Raw genomic sequence first — 18,519 nt, forward strand, 5'->3', positions numbered from 1 at the left:
GAGTCAGAAAACTGAAGAGACTATCTTCACTAAGAACTTACTAAAGAACTCAGAGGAAAGAGCTCTGTGGGGGCAGGCGGGGGCGTGAAGGGAAAGTAGTCTTTCATTCTGGAGGCTCCCTGTGTGTGGAGCTGTGCCTTGTAAGCGGGCCCTTGGGTTCAGAGCCTGGGAGAGTTGTGAGGAAACAAAGGAGGGTGGGGGGAGGCCCCGAACTTCTGGGAAGAGGGCCTTGTTCCCGCTGCTGGAATGGGTTTGGGCAAGTGTTTGTGTAAAAGAGATGCCACTTGGTAAGCAACGCCTGGCTCACTGTGTGTGGGGGGGAATGTCTGATGGCTGCAGACCCTGACACTGCTGACTCCAGGCTGGTTTGGGGGGTGCTGGGACCCAGAGCCAGCGCTGCCCCCATCGCGCTGGTGTCTGACTCTGAACTTCGATGAGGCTGCGGTGACGAGCCTGCCAGGCCGGGCCAGGCCCATGCACAGGCCGCTCCCTCCAGCCTTGCTTACCGTGGGTTGTCTTTCTCCTGATTAATAAACACTGGCTTGTTGATTAGACTGTAGCTTTGTCAGAAGCAGGATTAAAGGTACGTTTAAACCACTGCGGTAAGACGCCTTTCTTGGAGGGGGTGCAACACGGAATCCTTAGCTAACATCTGCCGCGTGCTTCCGTGCGGGTCAGGGTGGGTCACCCGCGTCCCTAGGATGAGGAGGGAGTTGGGTCACGGGCCGGGTGAGTGGTGGCGGCAGCACAGAGGCAGATGGGAAGAACAAGGGAAGGCCCAGTCTGAGGTGGCAGCCGCAGGTGCGTCGCAGGGCCCTGTGTGCTCCAGGTTGAGATGCTGAGCTCCCATTTCCAGGCCTGGAAGCAGGAACACAGTGACCGAGGGCTAGCAGCAGAGGTCAGGGGATTCGGTCTCGTCAGATCCAGCACCGAGTTCCTGGTCTCCCTGGGGGAGATTTTGTCTTTTTTTTTTTAATCCCTTGTGCCTGTCTGCACGCCTGGCACAGGGTAGGTATTGGTAAAGTGTGAGGAGTGTAGCCACGTGTTGAGATGGATTAACTGGCTGTGGGCTCAAGGCCTGCAGCCCTGTACGTGGTGGGGTTGGATGGGGGCCCGAAGGTTCGAGATGGGAAGCACTGGGAGCTGGCTGGTCGCACTGGGCGCTCGCTGAGGGAGGGCATCGGCGAGCCCAGGTTCCGGTCATGCCGTGCGCTCTGCACGTGTCTGAAGTGTCCCCCTCTGTTCTCGCCTTTGGGGGGAGCAGCCTGGGCTTGGAACTCGGACAGACTTGGGTGCTCTGTCTGGCACCCGCCCAGACAGACAGGGGTGCTCTGTCTAGCACCCGCCCAGCTGGTGACAGCTCGAGGGGAGGGAGGTGAGGGGATGGCACCTGGAGTGTCACTGCATTTGTAATTTTTTGAGAGCAAAACAGGAAAAAATGAGTCTAAACGAAGTGGTAGGGAAAACAATTGTTTCTGTGCAGAAAGACATGCTTGAGTCACGTCCTCCGTGTGTTTCAGGCAGCACAACAAGATCCGCAGCGTGGAGGGGCGCCAGCTGAGGGCCTACCTGGCGCTGGAGGTGCTGGACCTGAGCTGGAACAACCTCACGGAGGTGCACAGCGCCTGCTTCCTGCAGGGACCGCCCTTAAAGGAGCTGTAAGTGCCCTGCGCTGCCGGGCGGGCACCAGGGCTGGTGGCAGGGAGGGCGCTTCCTCTTCTCAGCCGTGGCCGTGCTGAGGCCGTGCAGCTGGGCACAGAGCTCCTCGTGCGGCCTCTGCAGAGCCCAGGGCTGGGCGCCCAGGGCAGCGTCCTCTATGGTAGAGCGTTAGAGACGGACAGGCAGCTGAGGCCGGGAGCGTACGGGTGAGCTTAGTAGACTCACCACTGAGAGAAGTGAGCCTCAGATACAGGCCTGTCTTGGCTACAAAGCCTGCTCTCTTTCCCGCTTACGGGGTTGCCGCCAGGAAGGCGGAGAGGAGACGCAAGCTCTCGAGGAAGGCTGGGGGACCTCTGCGAGGAGGGCCTGTCCGCATGTCTGTCTAGCGTCATGCACTATTGAAACGCGCACTTGGTGCACTTGAGAGAGCAGGAGCTCCATGCTGTGGGTTCTCAGAATCTTCTAGATTTTGCTGTCAGTCTGTTTTGCTTTTACCCATCTTAATGCGCTCTCTCATACCCATTGTACGGCAGCTGGGAGGCAAGTTAAAACCTATTTGACCCACTGCCTGTTGGTGGGAAAGACTGCTTTGGGGAAGAAACTGAAGGTTCTGGCGGAGGAGGCACGCTCTGATGACGTGTGAGTTCACTCCCGCCCGACTCCGTCCTGACTCCCTGGAGACCGTCCGCAAGGCTCGATGGGGCCACGGTGACCCATCTGCTCGGCGGCCACGGCTCAGCACGAGTGTGTTCCAGGGCCCGCAGGGAGAGGAGAGGCTTCTCTCAGGCTGCACCGAGGCCCTGGACTGGGAACGGGAGCCCGGGGCCTTCAGAGGCCAGGGTGGCAGAGCCCAGGCCCGGGCGGTCTCTGCAGAGCTGTGCCCCGACCTGGCACCTGTTTGCGTGGAACCAGGAAACCACCACCTGCTGAGTTGAATGGCAGTGGCCTTCTCCCTGTGCCTGAGAGCAGGGGGTGCTTTCTGTTTGCACACAGTGGCCAGTGTGTCTTTATCACCCAGACCCATGGTTGGCAAACTGCGGCTCGTGAGCCACATGCAGCTCTTTGGCCCGCTGAGTGTGGCTCTTCCACAAAATTCCACAAAATACCATGTGCAGGCGTGCACGTACAGTGCGATTGAAACTTCGTGGCCCATGCGCAGAAGTCGATATTTTGTGGGAGAGCCGCACTCAAGGGGCCAAAGAGCCGCATGTGGCTTGCGAGCCGCAGTTTGCCGACCACTTACCCAGACTGTCCTCTGACCTGGAGTGCTGGGAACAAGCGGTCCAGCCCCCTTTGCAGAGGACCCTCATGTGCCTTGTCCTGGCTGTGCCTGGTGGGGCAACGAAAGATGCCTGTTCCCTCGCTCCCTGTAGAAAGTTCTCTCGGAGCTTCTCCTTCTGCTTAAGCCACCAAAACCCGCATTTGGGGAATAGGAGAGGTAGTGGTAGCGTCTCATGGGACATGAGTGTTCCCCCCTTTTCTGTCCCTTCTCCTCTCTTCTTGCTCTGTCAATGCGCACAGTGGGACCACAGAGGCGGGCTGTGGGCTGCCGTGCGCTGGGAGGGGAGGCGTTCTTACACGCAGAATCCTGGCAGTGGGGCCCATCGCTGTGAGGCGTGTGTTCTGAAGGGAGACTGCCAGGCCCTTTAACTGGAGTGTGCCTTAGATTTAAAATCACTGCCACGAACGGGTTTGTGCACCTTTATTACGTAAGCCGTACAGTGAGACCCACTTCAACATTAAAGGCTGTCCCCCAAACGATGACATCCACGTGGGCTTTGCCTCGCAGTGCTTTCTGCTTCCTGGGGCTTCTCTCACCAACCCTGACCCTCACCTTGGCTTATGGGTGCTGAGGAGGAATCCTGCAGATGGCCCTGGAGGTGGCAGCACCCAGCAGGGCTGGAGTAGGGGGTGCTGGTTGTGGAGGTGCTGGTTTCCTCCCTCCTGGTGTCACCCACTGGCCTCGGTGCATGTGCTCCAGGCGGACACAGCTCCGTCCTGCATGGGTGGTGCTGCCCCCTCCACACCTGGCTGTCCTGTGGGGAGAGCTGCCCCCTCCTCACCTGGCTGTCCCGTGGGGAGAGCTGCCCCCTCCACACCTGGCTGTCCCGTGGGGAGAGCTGCCCCCTCCACACCTGGCTGTCCCGTGGGGAGAGCTGCCCCCTCCACACCTGGCTGTCCCGTGGGGAGAGCTGCCCCCTCCACACCTGGCTGTCCCGTGGGGAGTGCACGGGTGTCAGTGTCTCAGGACACCGTGTCTCTGGGTGGTGGCTTATTTTCCCAAGTTGGCGGGTCTGGTGTCCGTAACAGAATGAGGAAGGCCTCCTGCTGACCACATCTTCTCTCTCCCGGATCATTCCAGCAACCTGGCAAGCAACCGGATCGGCACCCTGGAGTCCGGAGCGTTTGACGGTCTGTCGCGGTCGCTGCTGACGCTTCGCCTGAGCCGGAACAGGATCACCCAGCTTCCTGTGAAAGCGTTCAAGCTGCCGAGGCTGACACAGCTGTGAGTGTGGAAACCCGCATGTTCGTTCGGGTCACCAAGCCTGGTGGGGCCAGACCCCCCCGAGGACCTTGTGCCAAATGCAGCTCCTTCCGCGCTCCCGGCCAAGCCCTGCGCGAACGACCCACAGTGACCCAGTGGTGACACCCAGTCAAAGCAGACTGGGCGCTGGTCTGGTGCCTGCGGCTCTCCGGCTGCTGAGACCCACTGAGGATGGAGGGTGCGGCCTGTGGCCACGCTCCAGAGCACAAGGAGGACTCCTGCTCGCTAGCCGCGCTGGCGGAGCTCAGGCCGCGTGGGCTCCTGTACAGTCTGTGCCACGGCCTCATGGTGCCCAGCGCGTGGGCAGCGTGAGAGGAAGCTAGTGTATCTGGAGGGCGTCCTGAGCAAGAGAGAGGCCATCGTCGTCACCTAGTTTGTTGATTGATTGATTTTTTCTGGAGAGGATCTCTTTGTTTAGTTTTTGATGACCAAGGCCCAGTACCCTCTGGGAATGGCCCAGAGTTTGGAGTCGAGAAAACCTCTTTTTTGAACCCGATGGAGTACTTGTTCCGTTTTTATTTCCTGTATCATCTTTGTAGCAAAAGAATATATCTCAGGAAAATAAGCCACTATTGGGATTTGGTTTAAACAGAACAAAACAGGTGCTCAGAGCTAGGTGTGACAGGAAGGTAGGGTGCACCCAGCGCTGCTTCACGCGCACCCTGCCAGCGCCCGGCTCCCGCTCCCTGCGTCCCGGTCCTGTCGCTCGGCAGGTCTGCGTGAGGCAGGCCCTGAGGTGCTGCCCAAGTATTTGGGGAAAACCAAGGGCTTTCTGAGGAGCCTGGCTTCCCCACCCCTCCCCCCAGCGCTGCCGACAGACCCAGCCCCCAGGTTCCTGAAATCCTTTGGTTAAGAGGTTTATCACAGGGGCCAGAAGCCAAACGTGTGCTCCGTGGTGTGTCCAGCCCCCTCGCTCCCCTGGGCAGTGACTGCTCTCCGCGGCTGGAGATGCTGGGAGTGCCTCCCGTGGGAAGCCTTGCTTCCGTTAGGTTTTCCTGGGTGAGGCGCCTGGTCTGGGCTTGTGTTGCTCGCCTGGGGCGCTTGCATCCTGAGTCCCATCCCCTCCTCGCTGCAGACAGCTGTCCCGGAGGAATGGGCGCTCCCTCGCTCAGGAGCTCTCCCCTCTTTGTTCCTTAGCTGGGGCCCGGGCAGTGCCAGGGGCTGCCTGGCGGGTGCCCCTCACACCAGCTCCACCAGGACCCTCCACCCGGATTTTCCCGGCTGCCTGGAGACCCAGCAGGGACTGTGGGAGTGGCTGCAGGTGAGGGGTGCGTGCTGGACGCTCTGAACCCACCGGCTTTGTCTCTAGGGACCTGAATCGGAATCGGATCCGGCTGATCGAGGGCCTGACGTTCCAGGGGCTGGACAGCCTGGAGGTGCTGAAGCTGCAGCGGAACAACATCAGCCGGCTGACGGACGGGGCCTTCTGGGGGCTGTCCAGGATGCAGGCGCTGTGAGTATGCGCCGCGCCGGGGCCCGTGTGGTCTGTGTGGCGTCCTCTGCCAAGGGCTGTTAGGACTTCGGCGGGGCCTCACTCGTGTTTCTGGGGACTCCAGATAAGGGTGTTTCCCTGGAAGGTTGGGAAAATCTCAGGGCAGTTGAGTGGATTTGGTGGAGAACGTTGGGTAGTGAAGACAGGGGGCCATCCTTCTGGGGCTGCTCCCCCTCCTTCGTGGCTCCCCTCCCAGACCCTCCCCCGCCCCACACCCTACAGAAAGTTCTCTCCCCTGTTGGGGGTCTGACGGTCTGAGGTGCAGGTGGGCCGACATGTACCGCTCATCCTGGGAGATTGATTTCTCGTTTGGTGAGCTCAGTGGGCGTTGGTGCAGCTGCCCCTTTTCCAGGGAACAGACGTGCACATCGCTGCTCGTGCTGCCGCTGAGTCACGCAAAACCACACGAAGGCGCGGACAGGGCGGAGAAGGCAGGTGCCCGCTTCCGCTTTCGGACATTTAGATTTGTTTACTGTGCGTCAGAAGGACCTGCCTCGCGGTTGCACATGTGCTCAGACTGGGAGGAAAGCGTGGCGTCCACTCCTGCCCTCGTCCCTCGCCGACGTGTGCTCCCAGCAGCAGTCACGTCTTACTTCTCTGCTTGAGTTTTCCTGGCTGTCGTCCTGCTGGTGGTTGTGCCCCGTTAGACACTTCACCGCTGCCTGGGTTTGTCAGTCTGGTTGTCTGCTTTATGGTCAGTGGTTTCACTTGTTCAAGACACCGTTCCGCTCCCCCCAGTCTCCACACATGATGCTACTGTGTTTTTTTATTAGTTTTCTTTGCAACGAAACAAAAGCTATTCTAGTTCCTGTCTCTCGACCATGCCTTTTACATTCATACACACATACTCTTACACACACATTCACATACACACACTCACACACATATACATACACATGCGCACACACATATACTCACACATTCACATACACACACACAGACATACATACTGACACACACATACACTCACACACACACATACACTCACACATATACACACACATACACTGACACACACACATACACATACGGACACACATACACATTCACATACACATGCTGACATACATACATTCAGATACACATATACACATACTAACATTCACACACATACATATACTAGTAACACACATACTCTTATATTCACATACACTAACACACATACAATACTGATACACACTCACACACATACATATACACTCATACATGCACATACACATATACTCATACACATTCATATGCACACACATGCCAGTACACTCACACACATACACTGACACACACATACACATAAACACACATAGACTCACATACACATGCTGACACACACACATACACTCAGATACCCACACATACACACACTAATACACATAACACATATATACACATGCACAGTCACACACACATGCACACACACTCACACTGAGAAGTGATGGCATTAGCCTGTGGTTTTGCGTCTCCCTCTCTTCTATGCTGCCTTGGACCAGCTGTATCTGTTTTTACATAGTGAAGTACACTTTCACCTGACATCTTAAAACTGTCATTTTAGACTTTGAAATCTAGGTGGTCGTGTGCTGGGTGGGCTGAGATGACAGAGAATTTGCAGAAGGAAGTGCAATGAGCACACGCGCGTGGTTTTCATGTTGAACAAGTCACACCAGTGGGGTGACGAGCTGCCTCAGAGTCAGTGCTTCCTTCTGCAGCAGCAGACAGCGCGGTGGATGGCAGCGGAAGCGGTGCCCGAGTGCTTGTCGTAGAGTGGGGCAACCTGTGGGTGACCGGCTTCTGCTCTCCGGTCGGGCCGGGCGTGGCCAGGCTGCAGGGCCAGGAAGCCGGTGGCAGTGTCCTGGCTTCCTCTTGACGGGAGCGTGAGCCCTCAGCGCCGGGCTGAGTTCTGACATGTTTTCTCGTGTTCCTCAGCAGCCTGTGGAGGAGTACCTTTGGGCACCTCCATTTTCCACAGGTCCAGGTCCCGTAGCCCACAGAGGAGCAAAAGTGGGATTTAAATCCAAGGGGTCTGACCCCAGGGTTTCCTCATCTGCAGGGTTTTTCTTTCATGGTCTCTGCCCTCATTGTGCAGCGCATCTGCCCATTTGTGTGCCTGGTTCTGAACTTGGCCTGGACACTCCCCATCTGTTTGGGTTTGCCTGTCTTGCCTACACACGCGTGCGCACACATGCGCGCATGCACACACACCCTCGTGTACTGTCAGTGAGTCCTTGGTGCCGACCAGGGGCTCTGCGGTGTCGGGTCCTGGGCGCCAGCCCCCTGCTCTGGCCGTGGGGAATGGCCCGGGGCCCGCCTCCTCCAGCGTGCGTGTGGCTGTCGTTGCAGGCACCTGGAGCACAACAGCCTGGGGGAGGTGAACAGCGGCTCGCTCTACGGCCTCACAGCCCTGCACCAGCTCCACCTCAGCAACAACTCCATCTCCCGCATCAGCCGCGACGGCTGGAGCTTCTGCCAGAAGCTGCACGAGCTGTGAGTGTCGCCCGCTGTGCGCTGTGCCCGTTAGACTCTGCCTGCCTGGCGTGGCTGGGGCCTGGTGTGTCCCGCAGCTCGGTGGGCGGGGCGGGCTCAGGCGGGCAGGGCTCAAAGGAGGCACTGACCTGTCAGGGAGGCCAGCGCCCAGCACCAGGCCCGGAGCAGGACCCCGAGGCTGCAGACCTCAGTGGTCTGAGCTTGACCCTTCCTGCTCCCTTCTCTCTGTTCCCCAGGGGCAGCCTTGGCCGCCTGGGCTGGAGAGGGCCCGGGCAGCCTGCAGGAGGTTCTCCGTGCAGCTGCTCACAGAGCTGTTGCTCATTAATGGCCACAAGGAACACGGACTTCTTTAGGGAAGGGGTTACTTGGGCTCAAACACAGCGAGGACAGCGATCCTGAGAGATGGCGACACGCTGGCAGACGGTTTACGTGCCCTCGTGGTCGCTGCCTTCCTGCATGTAGCCAGGTCTCCGCACTGGCTCCTCCCCTTCCCCCCCAGGTCCCCTGCACCCGGGCCTGGTGGCGAGGCACCTGGGCCTGGGCCTGTGCTTTACTGAGACAGACGGCCCCTCGTCCCTTTGGGAGACTCCCCGACAGGCCCTGGCTGGACCTGGGAGCCTGCGCTGGTGTCCCAGGTCCCTGAGCCGGCGCGAGGCTCCTCTGGGCGGGCAGCTGCGGGCCAAGGCGGGCGGCCGGGTGCACAGGCCCCTGCCCCTGTCCCAGGTCTAAAAGATGGTTGTTTGGAGGAAAAAAGTGGATTCTCATTGTGTTTGTTACTTCAGTTCAATAAGCTCAAGGTTTCTCAGTTCTAGTCCAGTGCGCTCCTCTACCTTTTAGAAGAGGGTTGGGGTGGGCTCTCTGTTTTTTAGTTGTGACTGCAAGAAAAGATGTACCCTCCGAAGTGAACGGTGGTTATGAGGCCAAGCCTCTGCCTGTCTGGCTGCTCGCCCTCACCGGGCAAACTCGGGGATGTTTCAGTGTGCCGTGGCGTCCCCATCTGTGCCTCCCTGTCCGTCTGTGCCCCCCCCCCCCCGCCCACCCGCCCGCCCTGCACTGGCCTGGAACCCATCATTCCCCGAAGAAGATCGATGTCCTGCCTCTTCCTTTCCTTTCACTCCCTTGGGTGTGGGTGTGAGTGTGAGCCCGTAGGGTTTATTGCTGACCCTTCACCGCGGTGCCGGTGCCATTGCATGGCATTCTCACGTGGTCCTGGTGGCTCCTTCCTGCCCCTTGGTCAGGCTGGAACCCGATCAGGAACCCCAAGACCCATGGTCGCCTGCCAACCGGGCCTGGCAGCCAGGGAAGCAGCAGGTCTCCCAGGTCTGCCCGCCCGCGGCAGGGGCATGGGCCCTGGGGCCAGAGCAGCTGTGAGAGGCTGCGGGCAGCGCAGCCTCGTCTGTGCCCTGGAGAGGGGTAGAGGAGTAGAGGGGGTCACAGCAGGGCCCTTGCGGCCTAGCAGCTTGCCCAATACCCAGGGCACCTCGAGGCCGGATTTAGGACCGCTTGCCAGCATGTCCCCACCCCTCCTTTAAGCTACATCCTTTGACTGCAGGTGAGGATGTAAGTTTGATCTCCTGCCAGGTCTCTGCGACTGACAGACACCAGGACTTATTTCTGCCGGAGGGAGAGACGCACTCCCTGCTGCTGTTAAACTTTCATCAGTCTTCTCCAAATTTATTGTCCGTATTCCTGCCCTAGACCAAATTTCCCATTTTTCAAGGATAGATGACTTAACACACCAAGGAACCAACCTAGGCAGGGCTGTGAGAGGGGGGCAGGGGGTGCCCGGAGGAAGGAAGGTTCGATTCTGACGCTCAGGGAAGCTGGTCAGCTGACAGTGGGGGGTGGGGGGGGTCACCATAGATGTCTGGACAGGAGGCTCTGGTGCCCAGGGAGATGCCCAGGTGAGGTGGAAGGCCTGTGAGGAAGACTTGTGCCAGGTGGTGGCCAGTGGTGCCCTCTGCTGGCCGATGTAGGGAGCCTACCTAGGCGCCTGCTCCCTGTGCACACGCTGGGGCCCTGTCAATTTCAAGCCCCTACTGAGAAAGCCTCTCAGAAACTGGGTCAGGACAGGCCCTGGGCACCCACGTGAGGTCTGGAGCCTGGAGCCTTGAGCGTTCCTGAGCTGCGTGGCCTCTGCATAGTCCTCGGTCACCACACTTCCTGGTCTCTGTGACCTCCACCAACATCCCAGGAGTCAGGCTGAGTGCCAGGCCCGGAAGGGTCTCAGCTGCCTGGCCACTCTACCCCCGGGGTCCTGGTGCTGTCCCCTCCCGCTGAGGCCCGGCTGGCACGGCTGATGCCCAGGAGGGGAGCAGGCAACCTGGGCAACCTGCAGTGACGTTGCTCCCTCCCCCCGCCCCCCTCCACAGGAGTCTGTCCTTCAACAACCTCACTCGGCTGGACGAGGGGAGCCTGGCCGACCTCAGTAGCTTAAGCATCCTGCGCCTCAGCCACAACTCCATCAGCCACATCGCGGAAGGCGCCTTCAAGGGACTCAGAAACCTGCGTGTCTTGTACGTCTCCCTGTGGGGTGGGGCTGGGGGGCTCCCGCTGGGAGGGCAGTGAGCAGCCAGCTGCTTCGTTGGGGCCCCTTCCACCGGATGCCAGTCAGCATTGGACCCAAAACTGAGCTGCTCTGCGCAGGCTCACACTTTTACATAATCAGCTGGAAAAGAACTGGGGAGTGTCACCCCATATACTGGAAGGTTGTGGGTTCAATTCCCGCTCAGGGCAAGTACAGAAGGCAGCCAGTCGCTCTCTCACATGGATGCTTCTCTCGCGGCCTTCCCGTCCCTCCAAAGTCAATAAGCATGTTGCGGTGAGGACTAAAGAGAAGGAGGAAGAAAAGGGCCTCTGGTTGGTGAGAGAGCAGATGGAGACCTGACTTAGTGCGGGGCCAGGTGTCCGCTCTCGGGGGTGGGCACAGACCAGGCTTCCCACATGCTGCCTGCAACCTTCCTTCCCGGCCCCGGCCCACGGGGAGCAGATGAGGTGGGGGAGCTGCTTGCTCAACGTGCGTCAGGCCTGCGGGAAGCTGGGAAAGCCAGGCCTCCCCGCACGGGGTGCACCCCTGGGCTTCGGGCTCAGCGGCCTCGCTTCTCTCCATCGAGTGTCGCAGCTGGGCGCCCAGAATACACTTGGATGTTTCAGCCTCATGGCGGTCTGTCCGCCACTTCCTGTGAAGAACGAGTGGAGAGCTGGGTGGTGAGCTGTCTGTCTGTCTTCCCCAGGGACCTGGGTCATAACGAGATCTCGGGCACAATAGAGGACACGAGCGGCGCGTTCACGGGGCTCGACAGCCTCAGCAAGCTGTGAGTATCGCCTCTGACGTCTGGGAGCTCTGCCCGGGGGGCCCTTGGCCCCAGGCACCTGGGTCCGGCCCAGCTGGGAGAGCGGCTGGCGTTGGTTTGGGAAGAGAAATCTGAGGAGGAGGGAGGGAGACGTGCTCCCAGCTTCTCTGGCCAGTGGTCTTGTTGCCCTGGGTGTTGGTTTCTTTAGGGCTGGAGACCTGGTGCCCTGGGCCTGTCAGAGCGCCCCCCCCCCCCCCCCCATTTAGAACTGATGTGAGAATAGCCAAGTTTTCCATTGTTCTTTGCATGACGGAGTCTTGACCTCTTCCTCGAAGACATTGTGTGAAATGTGTAAAGCGAGTCTTTAATCAGTGTTTTTGTTGTCGATCATACTTTTAAACAGAGGCGTTTACAGGGTAGTGTAGTAGCTGTTTCCATTGAAGGTGTCTGCTGTTTGTTTTGTTCTTTGAGTTCCTAGACTTGGCCAGGCCTTCTGTGAGGCCGCGCGTGTCCCATCTAGCAGTCTGCGAGGGCGGCTGCCGTGCGGCCTTTCTGCTGAGGAAACAGAACTGGAGGGGTTTGCCCAAGACCACACGGCTGGTGGGTGGCAGGTGGCATTCACCCACGTGTCTCCCTCGCTTGCCCCCCTTCTCTGCGTCCCCCCAGCTCTCTCTGCAGGAGTGGGGACCGGAGCAGTTACCACTGTCCACCTGCCTCTCCGAGGGGTTTGGAGGAGGACAGACGGGGGAGACAGGCCTGCTGCTGCCCCGAGCCTGCCCCTGACCGGAGGCGGGAGAGTGGAAAGTACCATCTGGGAGCAGCGGTGCGGGCCCTGGGGAGCGTGTACAGTGAATGTTTCTGACGTGCTTTGAGAAGTGGTTGTCATACCTTCTGTGCTCAGTTCTGAGTAAGAAGCTGTGCGTGCTGAGACTGTCTCTTCTTGCGTCCTGTATTCTGACAGCTTGTCACAAGTGCCAGTCAGCCCTTTTCCCTGAAAACGCTCCCTCCTCCCCGCCTCCTGGCCCCTCTACCCCCCCATAGCACAGTGGGGGGTCTGCCCTGCCACATGGGACACCCGAAGCCTGCTCTTCCTCCACAGCAGCCTTGCGTCAGGGCTGTCCTCTGCCAGCCGAGCCCTGCCCCCACCCCAGATGTCTGCGGGGAGAATGTGGGCCTTGTTTCCATCTACCAGCAAGGTGATTAGCCCTGCGTACTTGAGGACTTGAGAATTTGCTTTATTGCTATTGTCACCATTAGAAATAACAGCCTGCCCTCACTGTCAGAGAGGCCAGTGTGACTCATATATAATGGCTGACAGAAGCACAGCTTTCCTGGACCTAGCTTACTAGTTTGCAGGAGACTTCACCACAGGCAGAGCATTTGCTAGGACCTGGAGCTGAGTAATGCGAGGTGGGCGGTGCTTCAGGGCGAGGGGTTTAGTGCCCAGGGTGCTGTTACTGCTCCGCTGGGTGGGGGTGGGGGGCAGGAAGGGGGAGGCCACTAGTCTGCGTGGCCACCGGCATCCGTGTGCGCGGTTTATTTGGTCTCAGCTGTGAGCTGCAGATTGAGAGGTGGTGGACATTCCGATGAGACTTCACATCCATGCAGACTGCCTCCGGGAGAAAGGAGAGGCAGCGGGGTCTTGGCCTCCGTGCCCCTATCACCTCCGGAGGCAGCAAACAGCTGGCTTTGTCTGAAGGCTACACTCAGTTGCTGGGCGGTGAGGGGGGAGGGGGCAGGGGTCCTTAAGCAGAAGCCCGAGAAGAGAGTGTGTTCCTGGTGGGGCATCGGGAAGCCCCGATGGACATGGTTCGCAGTGGCCAGGTAGCAGGCGGAGACAGCGCCTCCTCCGGGGCTGGCGGCTGCATCTGTCTATTCTGAAGAAGCATCCGGGGTTTGCCGAGACCCCAGGGCCCTTGCAGTTAGGCTGGTGCTGGGCCAGCGGCTGCCCTGCGTCCTTAGATTTCTCCAAGGCTGTGTTTTCTGCCCTTTGTCCTTTCCGGGAGGTCTGGGGCTTCGTTTTCCTTGTGGGTCCCAGTCTTCACCTAGGTCTGCAGGTGGAGCTGGCCTTGAGTTGAGATCTTGCTCCTGATTCTCAGTGGACCCTGGAGGAGGAACCTCCCCCTTCCCCCTGCATGAGCCAGGCCGGCTTTCTACCCTCCCTCCCCGCCCGCCTGCCCAGGCGTCCCCCAGGTCAGCAGCTCGGATCTCCAGGGGTCTGTTCCCAGCAGTCCCTCTGTAACGGGCCTGGGGGGGGCCCGGGTGCTCGGCAGGACCCCGTGTTCGGCAGCCAGCTCCCTGTGCGACAGGCTCTCATCAGAGCGCCTGGTGCCGAGGAGGGAACCCTGAGACCTTAGTTCTTTTCATCCCCTTGTCCAGCATCTTCAAGGTGCTGCTTCCCTTCCCTTCCCTTTCTCTTCCCTTCCCTCCCCTCCCCTCCCCTCCCTCCCCTCCCCCCCTCCCCTCCTCTCCCCTCCCCTCCCCTCCTCTCCCTTCCCTTCCCTCCCCTCCCCTCCCCTCCCCTCCCCTCCTCTCCCTTCCCTTCCTCTCCCCTCCCCTCCCCTCCCCTCCCCTCCCCTCCTCTCCCTTCCCTTCCTCTCCCCTCCCCTCCCCTCCCCTCCCCTCCCCTCCTCTCCCTTCCCTTCCCTCCCCTCCCCTCCCCTCCCCTACCCCCCCCCTCCTCCGCCGGTCCAGAAACAAGCTTTCCTGTGCATTGCACAGCCTTCCTGTGTCAGATCGTGATTCCTAAGAAAACTCAGCCGTCACTGAGTTTGGGAGGGAATTGGCTGGAAGCAGGAGCCTCCCAGCGGGTGGGCGGCCCAGGATCTGGGCAGGAGAGACAGAAGGCTGACCTGGGAGAACACCGCCCTGGGACGTGGTGAGCCTGGTCCATTGGTGTCATTGACAACCTGTGTTCTTGCTCAAGAGGCCAAGGCACTGCCCCTCAGGTCCTGAGGGCCTTCCTAGGCAGGTCCAGCTCCCTGGGGCAGGTGCAGACTAGGGAGCCATCTCCATGACCCTCCCTGCCTCTTCCTGCCTCCTCCTGCCTCTCCTGCCTCCCTGGGGACCTCCGTCCAGAATGCAGTTTTCAGAAGTGGGTGGTATTTGGTTCTGAGTTTTCATTTCCGTCTCTGACCACTTCCTCCTCCGAGGCCACGGCTACCCTCAGCCCCACCCTCGGGTGGTCCGTGGAGAGAGGCAGCCAGGACCAGGTGATTCCCACTTAATGTCCGAGGGGCCTTTCTGGCAATCTCAGCCTGTTGCCACCGCTGAATTCCAATGAAGACACGCCTTTCACTTCACCAAGGGGAAGGCCTGTGCGCTACTGCCCGTGAGCTCAGCACAGGCCAGGTCTCCACCTGCCGCTCGGGACACGCTGTCAGGCAGCACTACCCTAACTGTGTTCTTTCTCCCGCCCCTCCCTGTGGCCCCCTCCCCTCCCCCACCGCCCCTTGTGGATGTTTGGAAACTGCAGATCTCTGTCTGGAAACAAGATCAAGTCGGTGGCTAAGAGAGCATTCTCGGGGCTGGACAGCCTGGAGCACCTGTGAGTACCTGGGCAGACCTTCCTTCCACCAAGTGCGGCTCGGGAGCCGCTGGCCACTTAGCCACAGTTGTAAGCCGAGACGCAGGCGATCGGAAACGCCAGCTGCTTCATCCTCGGTATAAGTCAGCTTCAACTCTGGCCTTTATTTGCCTGTGCCAGGAGCCTTGCACTGCACATGGCCCGGGGTGAGCTCCCAATTAATGCCGTCAACGATGGACAAGTCCCCTCCGTCTCTTGCCCCGGCCAGGCCCCTCCACACTCCCAGGGCCTGGCCGGGGCAGCCTGGCATCTCCGCTGCAGTGGCTTCAGATTGCTTCGAGGGAGGTTTTCTCCTCGTGGGTCCGGGGAGGGTGACTCCAGTGCTGGATTCTTAGTGTATCTTGTCCGTGATCCAGGCTGACCTGTTGGAAAGGTCTGCCTGTTGGCTTGGTGGGCAGGCCTCTCCTGGCTCACGCTCCCCTGAAGGCTGGCTTGCTCCAGAGTTACTCCCCATGCTCCTGCCCATGTCTGCGAAAAGACAGCACGGACACGGGCCTGGCTCCCCGCACAACCGGGCCGTCCTGAACACCCCGAGCCCTGGCTCAGATGCGGGCTGCCTAGAAGGTGCGGCGCTCCCTGCCTCAGTAAAGGGTGTTCTTTTGCAGGAACCTTGGTGAGAATGCGATCAGGTCTGTCCAGTTTGATGCCTTCGCGAAGATGAGGAACCTCAAAGAGCTGTGAGTACCCGGGCGTCTGGGCCCCGTTAGCACCCACAGTGTCAGAGCGACAAAGGCCTGATTTGGATTGTGCCTCATCTTGTGAATAGTTGTTACCCTTATCGTTCTGTGTAACATATTTTCTTTTAAAAAGATTCCCTGGGGGTTACTCTGGACCAGGGGTAAGCACACCACTTCCAGCTGTTCCCGGCTCCGGGTGCCATGGTCTGTCTGGGCAGCGCAGACTTGCTGTAGCGGCGGCGGCCGTGAATAGTGCGTGAGAGACGGGCGGGGCCGGGTGCCAGGCAGCTGGGTTAGAGGAGACAGCCCGGCTGCGCTTGACCAGCGTTGCTCGGTCACAGGACACGAGCCTAGACCACGCAGTCGCCCCTTTAGTTAGGGCAGGCGCACGCTTTCATCTTCCGGGTGTGCTTAAAATGAAGGGTCTGTGTCGAGCGGCTGCTTTAAAGGACGGGGCCGTGAGCAGGGCAGAGATGACGGTGGGACGTCCGGGCCCAAGGCCCTGGAGTTCCTGGTTGGTGCTGCGCTGTGGGCTGTTATCGTGGGCCCGTGGGGGATGGTGGAGCTCCCCTGTGTCCTGTCTGTGGCAGAGGAGCCAGTCTCGGGATCTGGGTAGCGGCTTCCACGTTCCTTCCTTCTTCGGTGCAGAAATCTGATGCCGCAGCCGCAAGGCCTGGCCGGAAAGTTGGCCCCTGAGGTGCGGCCGTGGTTCTCACAGGGGTTGGCAAAGCGCAGTGCCACGGGAGGGCCGTCTGCACCCTGACTCCTGAGGCCGCTGGGGACCCTCGAATGCAGGCAGGCAGGGACGGAGGAACCAGAGCGGGAAGCAGGCCCTGGCGACACCCTCGTGGTGAGACGGACTGTGCTGTGAGGTTCCCGCCCATCCAGTAGTGCTTTTCGGAAGGGTCCCACGTTAGAGTGGGCGTGCGTGGAGGCTGGCGCACGGACGGATGTGTGACATGGCACAGAGAGCCGGGTGTTGATTGTAAAATCTAAGCCGTGAGTACGGAGTGTTTACATTACATTTCTTCCAGCCTTTCTGTTTTTGAAACTTTTCAACTGTAATGTTAAACATATCTAAGTAAGTGGGAAGAGGATATTTGAGAGAAAGGAAAGGACAGGAGATAAGATGTCCCTTTGGCCTTCTAAAAATTGCGGTTTCCTGAGACAGCGTTCTAGTTGGAAGCAGCTGCACACTCCCAGGTGCGGGACACGGCCCTCCCACCCCCGCATCTGCGGGCCGGAGGCGCAGCTTGGCCCTCTGCCTGCGTTTCCCATCAGTCACTGCGTGTACCAGCTGTGCCTGGCCCTGGGCCCAGCCTTCTGCTGGAGAAACGGTGAATTCCACTTGGTCATTTTCTTCCCCATCAGATCAAGGCAGGTTGTACTGTGTGCTTAGTCATCCTCTGGGTAAATTTCCACAGTGATGATTAGAAACACACTCTGAGTTGGAGTCATGAGATGCACGAGGGAGCCGCGGACGGAGTGTTGGGACGGCTGGCGGCGGCCGCGGAGGACGTTGGCGAGGCTGCGTTAGAGTTGGGGCAGTAGGCGTTCAGTCGGCAGGGCCTCGGGTTGCTGGCAGGGTCCTTGTCCAGTCTCAGCCCAGCCTTTCTTTGCAGTAACTCGTGTGTGTGGACAGAGGCCAGGGCCCAGCGCCCTCTGTCCTGTTGGTCCTCACGAAGGCTTTCTCTCCGCCGAGTGCCGGTAGCTTCTGTGGCCTGGGCTCCCGAGGGGGCTTCATTGTGGAGGATGGGGAAGCCCTCAGGATGGGACGCAGGGACGCTGAGTGTGTGGTGTGAGGCTTGACCCTTTCCACACACGTTTCTCACCCAGGACAGTGTCCCAGTTTGTTCCTGTGGCTCAGATGAAATCTGTCCCTGTCCCCCGCTGGGTGCCGAGCGCCGCACACGGAAGGCCCAGTGTCTGGCTGGACACATGTCCGAGCACCAGGCTGTCCTGCTGCTTGAGAGGAAGGGGCGGCACCAAGATCCCCTCCTGGGGGGACCCGTGAGCTTCTGACAGGGAGCGCTCCCCTCGTCACCAGGCCATTGACTCTGCAGCAGAACAGCCCCCCGAGGTCTAAGCACAGAGCTAGCTACCTGCCCCACAAGTTCAGATCAAAGCTAATGCTGATTTGAAGGTCTGACCTGGGCCAGCGTCCCACTTATCATGGCTTTGAGGCAATTGTTCTGTCTTTAAAAAGATTCTTCCCCAAGTAAGCTTGGTCAGTGAAGATGCCCAGCTAACCGGGGCCGGCAGGAGGGCGGGAAGCGAAGGTGTGATGTGGCTGAGCGGCTGCAGCCCCGCTCCCTGGCTGTGACCTCAGCAGCCACAGTGAAGCAAGGGAGCTGTGCCGGCGTCGGAGGAAGATGGTGGGTGGGACGGAGGCTGATGGCGTGGTGTTGGCCCCGTCACGTTTGGAGTTTCCAGGCACCGTGTCCTGGGGGCGGGGTGTGACCAGGAGCCCGGTGTCTCCTGGGCCTGGGAACAGGGCAGTGAGACCCTGGGTTGGCTTGTCTTTGAGTGACTGTGCAGGAAGGAATGTCCAGAGACGGCGATTCCGATTTCTGTTCAAAGGCGGATCCTCAATTGCTAAGAAATGAAAATGAAAATATTCTCTGTTTTGGTTGGAGCCTCCCAAAACCAAAGGGGCGCGTTCCCATGCCCCGGCAGCGCGGTGAGCTCAGCTCTGGGAGCGGAGCCGCGGGCCTCTCTGGTGCTGGTGCAGCGACGCGGGCCGACGAGTGTGGGCCAGGCCCGCCTCCGAGGAAACACGCAGCCCTGCC

At 59.7% G+C, this 18,519-nt stretch overlaps 1 protein-coding gene across 1 annotated transcript in view; it reads left to right on the forward strand.

Moving 5' to 3' along the window:
* The first annotated feature begins 1,526 nt into the window (after positions 1-1,526).
* Positions 1,527-18,519, forward strand: part of LRIG1 (leucine rich repeats and immunoglobulin like domains 1) — a 31,977-nt gene continuing 14,984 nt past the window's right edge. Inside the window, exons 1-8 of the mRNA XM_081105447.1 lie at positions 1,527-1,658; positions 4,022-4,165; positions 5,514-5,657; positions 8,031-8,174; positions 10,547-10,690; positions 11,408-11,488; positions 14,943-15,014; positions 15,659-15,730. Of these exons, the coding sequence (XP_080961573.1) occupies positions 5,647-5,657; positions 8,031-8,174; positions 10,547-10,690; positions 11,408-11,488; positions 14,943-15,014; positions 15,659-15,730 (524 nt within the window). The 5' untranslated portion in view covers positions 1,527-1,658; positions 4,022-4,165; positions 5,514-5,646. The remainder of the gene's footprint in view (positions 1,659-4,021; positions 4,166-5,513; positions 5,658-8,030; positions 8,175-10,546; positions 10,691-11,407; positions 11,489-14,942; positions 15,015-15,658; positions 15,731-18,519) is intronic.

This window comes from Myotis nattereri, assembly GCF_964212035.1.
Source record: "Myotis nattereri genome assembly, chromosome: 14".
NCBI classification, from domain to species: Eukaryota; Metazoa; Chordata; class Mammalia; order Chiroptera; family Vespertilionidae; genus Myotis; species Myotis nattereri.